The sequence below is a fragment of the Siniperca chuatsi genome, linkage group LG1 (assembly GCF_020085105.1).
Source record: "Siniperca chuatsi isolate FFG_IHB_CAS linkage group LG1, ASM2008510v1, whole genome shotgun sequence".
Lineage (NCBI taxonomy): Eukaryota > Metazoa > Chordata > Actinopteri > Centrarchiformes > Sinipercidae > Siniperca > Siniperca chuatsi.
This window is the reverse complement of record NC_058042.1, coordinates 16577501-16587500: the sequence shown is the minus strand read 5'-3', so window position 1 is coordinate 16587500 and position 10000 is coordinate 16577501. Positions and strand designations below refer to the sequence as shown.

Genomic DNA, 10000 nt, shown 5'->3' with positions numbered 1-10000 from the left:
AGTAGATGTGTTGGTCCTGAATCCCCATTCTCCATAACATAGCCTGTAACACAAGAAAATGTAGCTAGCTAATGAGACGCTAACTCTTGGCATGGAAGTAACAAAAGGTTACTATTGTAAGTAGTAAGATAATTAGCCCAGCATGCTAACGTTTGCAGCTTACACAGTCCATTTCTCATGATTTGGCTGTTGTGCTTTTGGTTATGGTAAGGCAATAATGGTGTCACATTATTGCTCTTACAACAGCCTAGTTACAGTTGCTAAGTTATGATTTGACAATCATAGTCTCTCCATAAAAATCGAGCATTGTAATTATTGGGTAATATTAGTGTAAAATGTGTAAATGCAGTGCTTCTGTTGAAGATGCAGAAGTTTGAGGAGTGAAATAGCAAACCAGAGAAGCTTTGTATTTAGCCAGTGGAACAATACCAAGCATATGAATGAGCAGCAGAGAAATGTTTTGTGCTGCAGGAGCGGTTTGAGACATTTTATGTACGTCTTGATCTTTTTTTTGGCTGTGAAACTTTTGGAATCCGTTGTAACTGACACGACTTCAAGCTGCTGCTGTTCTTAGTGAAGAGGAAAAACACAAACATGTTACAGCCGCTCTTTCAAGCCTGCAGGGGGTGAGTGCTTGACACTCTAAAGATAGATTTTGGGTGGAGTAAGCAGCGACCCATAGACAAACCAGAGGTTGCAAAAAGTCCATGAAATTATTATGTAGATTGACAATCCAATCATTAAGTTTAAGATTGAATTTTCTGTAATTTGATTTGACATATTCCTGCACCATAGAACTGCATCATTATTATGCTTCATATCCTCAAAGATTTTGTGAAATAACCTCGTGAGTACTCCCATCAAAATCCACTTTAAGCCACTAGACGCTCTGCTTGGTGACTGGCATCACTGTAGACAGAAAAATTAATGAAGCACTTCCACTCACATTACATTTACATTAAAGATATTTAGCTCTTGCTCTTATCCAAAGCAAATTATGATGAGGGCAGCAGTAAAATTAGCTTAGGCTCAGGCTAATGGTGCCCTGATAATAGATCTAAGCAAACACTGCTGTAATGTGAGACCACTTCTCTGCCAGAAAAGTTCTACAAAAAGAAATTAGAGAGAGAATGGCTAGATAGCAAGGAAGATCGGATTTAGACAGGAGCATATTTGCAGGAGGATATGGAAGAAATGGGTGTGATACAAGTGGGAGCAGGGGACGTGAGGTATTTCTTGAGGAGATGAGTTTTTAAGTTTGCAAGGGAAGGGAGTGGTTGTGCTGTCCTGACTCCTGGCTGAGATTGTTCCATCGCTGTGGAGTCAGGGAGACTGGCTGGAGTGAGGACCAGACTTTTAATAACACAAAGTAGATTCAAACATGGACTAAAAGTGGTGATTTGATTTGTTTGTACCGCAGTGTGGGTGAAGTATGATACCACCCCTAAATGACACAGACTAAGTGTCAGAAGTTTTGTGAAACTATTTTACAACTTTTTGACAGCATGGAGGTGGAGTCTCTCATCCAAGATCATGCCACCATATTGGAGTAAAGTGTAGTGTAATTGTTTGTTGCAGTGCTGTTGAGCCGATTTTTCTGCTTCCGCAGCGCAGTGGAAAACAGATTTTATGAGTCACCATGCAAATTAGATGGTGGGTTTGATCATTCAAGAAGAGGGCACCATTAGGAATATCTAACTGTATAAAATTGTTGGAATAACAATACAGCCCTCCATACTAATGGAAGACTCAGACTTCTGTCTTGACAGTAATGACCCATTTCTAGAGATTAATTTGGAAAAAAGCAGCAGACAATTAGTGGTTAGCTGCAGGGGGCGTCACGCAGGCAAACATTTTGTGGCATTTATTTCATTGTCTGTAAGGAAAGTTGACAGTGAAGAATGGAGAGTGAATACAAGCTGTAATTGAAAGTGTTTTAGAAAGTGCTGGCACAATTGTTCCAATGTTTTACTGCACCATTTTTAGCTTGAACAAATCTCCAAAGTCATGTGTTTTGTTGGGTATGAAGGAATAAGATTGCAACTGATTATTTTTGTTGTCAATTGATCTGTTGGATTTTATCTGAGCTAGCAGCACTGCTCTAGGATTGACAATGTCGGCCCAACACTTCTTAAATACATAAGAATTGGATGGATGGATTGCCATGAAATGTGGCACAGATATCTATGATGCCCAGATGATGAATCCTAATGATTTTGGTGATCATTTTGGGCCACCGTGAGGTTGACATTTGTGTCAAATGTCTCAACAACTATTGAGTGGATTGCCATGAAATTTGGTTCAGACATTCAAGATCCCCCACAGGATGAATTGCAATAACTTTGGTGATCCCTTCACTTTTCATCTAGTGCCATCATCAGGTTCCTACTTCATAGTCTGAATTGTTATATTGATATGTTGATCAAATGCCTCCCAGAGAAATCTCACTGTAGAAGTGTTGTACATGTACAGCCTTGTCCTGCTGCCTGTTAACAACACAGCCCCTTGAATAAGTGTGTGTATGTGTGTAAATACATTCAGTGTATGATCATTATGTATAATAATGCTCAGCTAATTGCCAGCTGTATATTCTAATTGTGGGACCTCCAACAGGTTCAGGGTTTACTGTTGCAAAGTAAATTGAAAAACACCTCTTCTTCTCCTATCATTCGTGTCCCAATCACATCCACAGTTACATATGAGGTTTGTTGCTCTTCCTCGATGATGCTCATCTGCACCAAACACTGTAAATGTTCTTTGGCAGCAGGTTCTTTGATGGAAATTACACATTTTACTTTAACACGAGAAGGATGTCAGCTGGGCTATTTGGTCCTCACATAATAGCACAGTGTGAAGATTTCAACCTTATTCATACTGAAACACCGGGTGTCCTGGACTAATGTTTAGCTCAGCACATTTAAGTGATTTCTGAGCATCCTCCACAGGCTCTGGTAGTGACGTCTCCATACAAATATGAGCATGTAAACAGAAGAGCACATCTTCATTGGTTCTGTGGAGTCTTTGAATTGCTTTGAGATACTATTTGAATTCTGTAGATACTAATCAGCAGCATTGTACAGCCTTATTCATTTCCTAATTCATTTCCCTCCATGCTTTAATTCTCATGAAGTTAGTTTCAAAGTTTTTGTAACTCAGAAATTCATATCCTTTTTGATGTATTAATGTTAATCCAAAAATGTCAAAATGAATTGAAATATTAATAACTATGGGCAATTAGGGCTGTTAAAGAATACAGGAAAGAATGTAAATATAAATTGAGTGGGTTTACATAAATAAACAACTCCAATATGTTTGATTAGAAATGTATGGAGGAAAGTAAAAAGTAAAACTTGAGTAATCTGAGAACATATTGTTGAACAATATGAAAACTGACAAATACATATGATGCTGCAAAACTATTACAGAAAGTGTCATTGTATGTACACAAAATATATTTTAGTATTTATGAAGGAATCTGTTATCATTACCCATCACCATTTGCTGGATGGAGGTACCAAAGTTTGCAGAGATCCCTGCACCAGGGTTCCCAGAGGTCTTCATTATGTGAGCAGTTAGTGCCACTAGCTTTTAGTCATCTAGGCTTCTCCTCTTGACGACTGGGACATTAACGTTTTCTACAATGGGGTCTCCCTCCTCACAGTTAAAGATACAGTAGGCTGCAGAGGTGATAAAGGGCCTCTGCTTGTTGCCCAAAACGAGCTTTAAGCAGCATAGAAATTATGCCTTTGTGGCCTGACAGTATAGAGATCTCCCAACTGCTCTCCAACTTGAGTAACATCCTGTTTTTATGTCTGATGCCACCATCAGAACAGCGATACATACACTAAAAAAGTGCAGAAAAGAGGCAAATACTACTGTATAAAATAAATGAATACAATGACGAATTATATAAATACAACAGTGGAAAAGAATGAGGGTTCTTAGCTCTACACAGAAAAAAACAAAAATTTTTCATCAAGTTAATAAGTCAGTAGTAAAATTGTGTTTTTCATAAGATTTGAGTTCCCTGGCAGCACAAGGAATTGGGCTTTACTGAAATGTTTTACTTCCTAAGTAAACTTCAAACATTATTTCAGTATTCCACAGAACACCTAACTTGTAGCTAGCATGAACATCAGGTGCAAGGCCCTACAGTACAGTATGTCACAACATCTGTGCAGCCTTTGGTACAGCTGTGGTTTCAAGTCCTGAAGGCTGTGTGTGTGTATTGTAACTTTTGTTTCTGAGGCCACAACTGAACATTTTCAACTGAAAGTAAAGCAGTCTCATTGCTAGGCTATTACTGTAGTTGAATGACAATATTTCTCTTTTCTTTGTATTTGTAACGTTTAAAACCAGGTGTGGCAGTGTGGCGGCAGTGTTGAGGTTCTGCCTTGTGCTCGCATTGCCCACATAGAGCGTGCTCATAAACCCTACACTGAGGATCTAACGTCTCACGTGCGGCGAAACGCCCTCAGAGTTGCAGAAGTTTGGATGGATGAGTTTAAAAGCCACGTCTACATGGCCTGGAATATTCCCATGGAGGTGAGTGATCATGTCTGATGAGACTGTATTTGTGTTTATTTTTAATATTGAACAAAACAGGTGAAAATCTGATACAATTTTCAATAAAATAAAGAACTGTGTGAAAATTAGATCTTAAAAATACATTACATCTGCAGCACCACCACTCAGCAGTTCAACTGTTATTTTATCACTTTAAGGGACTCAAAGCTCATTCGGACTCGCCAATTTGTTACGTAAAGATTGTGTTTTTGGCATTTGACCTTTACTAGATGGGTTACAGTAGATATGCAGACAGGAAACGGAAAGAATTGAAGTTAAATGGCATTATATCAGCACTACTTAGTTTGACAGCTGTATCAACCCGTCAGAGCAGCAAAACAGGACGTGTGACTTCAAATCTGGACGTGTAACGCTCCTCTGTCAGTCATCGTATCAGACCTGCCCCATATTAGATAAATGGCTGTGATTGGCCCGGAAATCTGTTTGAATGGGAGAGGGGCCAGACATATCTGCCAGAGCAAATGAAACATGAGTTCGGCAGATTCGTCTGGTTGCCATTTTTATCTTGACTTGTATAAATCGATAATAAGTATTCTGAGCTGTACTCGCTACTAGAGGACCTTTTTTACTGCACTGAACAGTGTCTTCTTGAAACAGGAAATATACCAATATTTGGACGAATAAGGACATAAATATGGGTCAAAATCATGAAAACATTATTACATGAAACCAACCTGTTCCTTTGAAAAAGTATGATTATTTTTTGTTGACAAGTGGTCAAAACCAAAAACCACAAGCCTTTATCCGAGTAACTGAAGAGGAAAATATACCCCTTTCTTAAAGCAGAAATCCATCATAAGATGTCTTTCATTATGACACTCCTCAGTATGTACATGTGTCCTATTTTTCAAATGTCATATGTCAGCTATAAACTGGCTACTGGCTTAAGTGACAGATAGCAGAGACGTTGAGACATCATATGTGTGCAGAAAAGGAAGAAAACACCTCTGCCTTAGTATCACCATTGAGCATATTACAGTATAGTGTGGGTGTCATTGTACCAATAACATGTTGCAAGAGACCACATCACAGTATTTTGCAATATTGATTACTTGTCTCATCCCTAATAGAAACAACATGACAAACAGAAGAGCTTCAGTCATTGTTTGTCAGAGCTTGATTTATTGTTTTATTAATGTTACCTGTATGCAGGATTTGTTGTTGCAGCCTTTTGAGTCATAATCCAAAGGGAGCATTCATACAGAAGTCCAAGTCAGATGTGAAAAAATTATGCACAAGCCCACAAATATGAATACAGAAAAAAATCTACAGGACCAACAGGCAGCTCTGTTCTGCAGCCACCTAATATAAATGTTACAGGGTTGAGTGTCATCTGTTATCAGCTGCAGCTTCTCTCCTCCCATCACAGATGTTTAGTTGAATCGGGCCCCTGACACCTCCAGAAGGCTCTTTATGACATTATTTCTTGTCACTTACAGAATGTCCTGAATTAAATATGTGCCACAGAATAAATAAATACTTAATATAGTTAAATAAAATGGTCTAAACTGAGACATTAGCAGTTAGAAAATTCAATGCAAAGAATGACAAACGATACAATTTTAAAAGCATGTAGAATTTAGTGGCATCTAGTGCTGAAATTGCAGTTTGCAACCATTTGAATAACGGTCGTCTCACCCTCCCGTTCCAAGTGTGTAGGAGAAACTATGGTGGCTGTAAAACTCGCGAAAAACGTGAACGACCCTATCTAGAGCCAGTGTTTGGTTTGTCCATTCTGGGCTCCTGTAGAAACATGGTGGTGCAACAAGGCGACCTCCGTCGAAGAGGACCTGCTCCCTCTGTAGATAAAAACGGCTCATTTTAAGGTAATGAAAACACGATTATTATTTTCAGGTAATTATACACTAATGAAAACATACTTAGAAATATTATATCCCATTTCTGCCAATAGCTCCTCCTAAACGTTACACACTGGAAGAAACTATCTGCATTACAGCTGTGACTTGAGAGCAAAATAATTAATAATACAGAAAGAAAAAATGAAGTACAGAGAAAAAAAGATGTACATAATTTATTTCATTCAATTATGTATTTTTTTCTTCCTTTGAAATATTTGAGATGTTGAATAAGGACATCTGCAGTATCAACAACTCATATTTTTACAAAATGTCTCAAAGTTTTAAGAATCACCATGAATCTAACATATACAAACAATATATGCTACATGTTGTCTTGTGTTTTTACAGTTATAATGTTATATTTGTGTTATATTTCAGTGTTTTCAGAAGATACTGATTTTCATTTGATCTTGAACTGGATTCAGTAAATTAAAGTAAATAATTGTCTGTGTCGTCTTATGTTAAATGTAGCATCCCTCAAAGGCGAAGTCAAATGTTTGTTCACTGAAGCTTTTTTCTCCTCCTACATAATCTGTTTGAATATGTAAATTCACGTTATGAATAGATGAACATCTGCAGGCAATTCATTCAGTCAATAATGAGGCGTTTAACAGAGTCTGTACTCAAGAAGCATGAAATTTAGCCCCAGCTTTAGCCCATGAATTAGCTACACAACAAAATTGTCAGTGTTAATTTACCTCTGAGAGTGTAAAAATCAACACAGTGCCAATGTTCATATTAAGTCTGCACCATCTAAGTTCACTTTTTGATGTTTTTGAGCACCAGAGAGCCCCGTCAGCAACATTTGCACCCAATTCAGTGGGTGTGTTGAGTTATTAAAGAGAGGCATCAGTGCACGTTAAATGAGATACACTGGATAACATGGGGCAGATGGTGGAATAAGTACTCAGATCCTTAACTTACGTAAAAGTGTAGAATTATTAGCAGCTAAATGTAGTTAAAGTATCAAAAGTAAAAGTACTCATTCTGCATAGAATTTGCCCCTATGACTGATACTGTGTAATGTTATATGTGACATTATTACATTGTTACTTATGCATCAATGTGTAAGTAGAATTTTACTGTTGTAGCTAGTCTAGGTGGAGCTAGTTTTAACTACTTTATATACAGTTTGGTAGTAAATGTCCAGTGGTTTCCAGCCTAGGGGTCGGACCCCTCCAAAGGGTCACAAAATAAATTTGAGGGGTCGTGTGATGATTAATAGGTGAGGAAAGAAGATAAAACTAAGTTCTGATACAAAAATACATATGCTAAAAATATAAATGCTTTGGGCTTTTTGTGAAGTATTGGATAATTTGACCTCTTTGGGCCTCAAACTGTTATTTAAATAAAACCATGTGAGACATTTAGAGAGGAAATGTCTCTTTTGTGGAACTGCTAACAACTCAAATATATATATATATATATATATATATATATATATATATATATATATATATTAAACATGACAAGGGACCCCACAAAAACATTGCTTTTCAAATATAAGTCAAATATGTTGGGAGCTTCTGGTTTAATCTTAACAATGTATTGTATTTTGATAAGATTATAATTTTTTTCTGTGTACAATCTTAATCTGAAAAGTAACCAGTAACTACAGTCATCAGATACATGTAGAGGAGTAAAAAGTACATTTGCCCCTGAAATGTAGTGAAGTACAGTACTTGTACATGTAAATGTACTCAGTTACCATCACTGGTAACATGAGGTTGGCTGTGAGTGTAGATGTGTGATGTGGCAGCTGGAATAGTACAGTAGATGGTTTTCAACGCAGAACAGGAAAAAATCAAAACCTTTAGAAGCTATTCAAATACACAACAAATGGCTGCACAATGCTCCTCAATGGCCCATTATCTGATTTGCCTCGCCACAAGCCACAGTTAATCAATTGTATGCTTTGTGTGCATCTGTGTGTGTGTGTGTGTGTGTGTGTGTGTGTGTGTGTGTGTGTGTGTGGCTGTTTGCTTGAACCCAGGACTCAGGGATTGATATCGGCGATATCTCTGAGAGGAAGGCTCTGAGGAAGAGGCTGCAGTGTAAAACTTTCCGATGGTACCTGGTCAACATCTACCCCGAAATGAGGATGTACAGCGACAACATCGCATACGGAGTAGTAAGCCACCGCCTCCCTTTTCATCCTAAATTCAACTCAGTGCCTGCAAAAGCCAAAACAAGGCTAAACCGTGCCTGAGCAAATCATTTTAATCCCTTGTGTTGGGATCCGGATGGCTGCTGTCAGGAATACAAACAGTTCACAAAGAGGAGGTTTGCTGCAGAGACTTTGACTCTTTCCTTCTCACTTTATAAAAATAATTTTCTGTTGGATTAATGTGATGAACTTAGATACATAGATAATATGTAGATTAATTTAAGCTTATTTTAAATATAGACACAGTATATCCCACTGTATATAGAGGGCTTTACAGCTCAATTTTATTAGTCAGAGAAGCCAGAGAAACAGGGCATGCTGGCAGTGTTTCTATTTGCCCATTCCTAGTTGTTATCAAACAGCTTTATTTCCACGGTCCTCCCACCTCACATCACTGTGATGCACCCTAATACACAGTGACACACAGGCCGCAGTATTGTGGCACCGCTTTCTATGTTGTATGGATGGGGTTTTTTTATATAAACTGACAAATGGTGGATGGATGTAGCGAGGAAATAGACCGGCCTCATTACATTAATTTCTCCGAGTTAGCTGACCTCATTATTCTATATATGTGACATGCATTTGATGGACTAGTCAGTCGCGGTGGTTTGAGGAGTTATTACATGCCATGCCACTAGCATGGATAAAAATAAGAAATCAGAAATACGTCACATTACAGAAGCTAAAGACTCTCTGAATGCTGTTTTACAAGATATAACTTTTTTCATCACGAGGGAAATTGTTGTGCAGCAGCTGCAGTACAAAGTAGGAAAGAGTGCAAATATAAAATATGAGTAAGATGCAAATACAAAATATACACAAATATAAACAGGTTAACGGTAAGGATCATTCTTGGTGAGCTGCATATAGATATGTATGTAAGTGGCATAACCATTTATGTACAATATCAAATCTGAAGTACAGGTAAGTGTAAGTGAAGTTTAAGATAATGTTGTCCCCATAGGTGTCACTGTTGGATAATTTCCCATTTTTTCACTCTCCTGCACTAGAATGTTTAGACCTGAGCTGTTGCACGGGACCATGCGGATTTACTGATTATCAGATAGAAGTAGACGTCTCCTGAGCCAGTGGGGAGCTGAATCATCCCTAACTGTGTTCTTCTGATCTCACATCTTTACCTAATTCACTCCCCACACAAACCACCGTCCCTGGAGCTCCCTGCGGCGCAGTTTGTATCTCGCAATCAGATAGACCTTTGTCATGATGCGCGTGAATAACCCTCTGGGCCTCAAAGTCTGAGTCATGTTCATCAAGCGTAACGCCTCTGATTTACATTTTTATAAAGCAAAAATGAATTCAAGAGGATTCAGAGTATGATTCACGTTTTAGATGATTCAACCCGCTCAAGCCTACCTTCTCATGT

The 10000-nt window shown here is 38.1% G+C and overlaps 1 protein-coding gene across 1 annotated transcript in view; it reads left to right on the top strand.

Moving 5' to 3' along the window:
* The window catches only part of galnt18b (UDP-N-acetyl-alpha-D-galactosamine:polypeptide N-acetylgalactosaminyltransferase 18b), a 105412-nt gene that overhangs the window by 77757 nt on the left and 17655 nt on the right, over window positions 1-10000 (top strand). The window contains exons 7-8 of the mRNA XM_044198618.1: window positions 4360-4545; window positions 8440-8577. Coding sequence (XP_044054553.1) covers window positions 4360-4545; window positions 8440-8577 — 324 coding nt within the window. The remainder of the gene's footprint in view (window positions 1-4359; window positions 4546-8439; window positions 8578-10000) is intronic.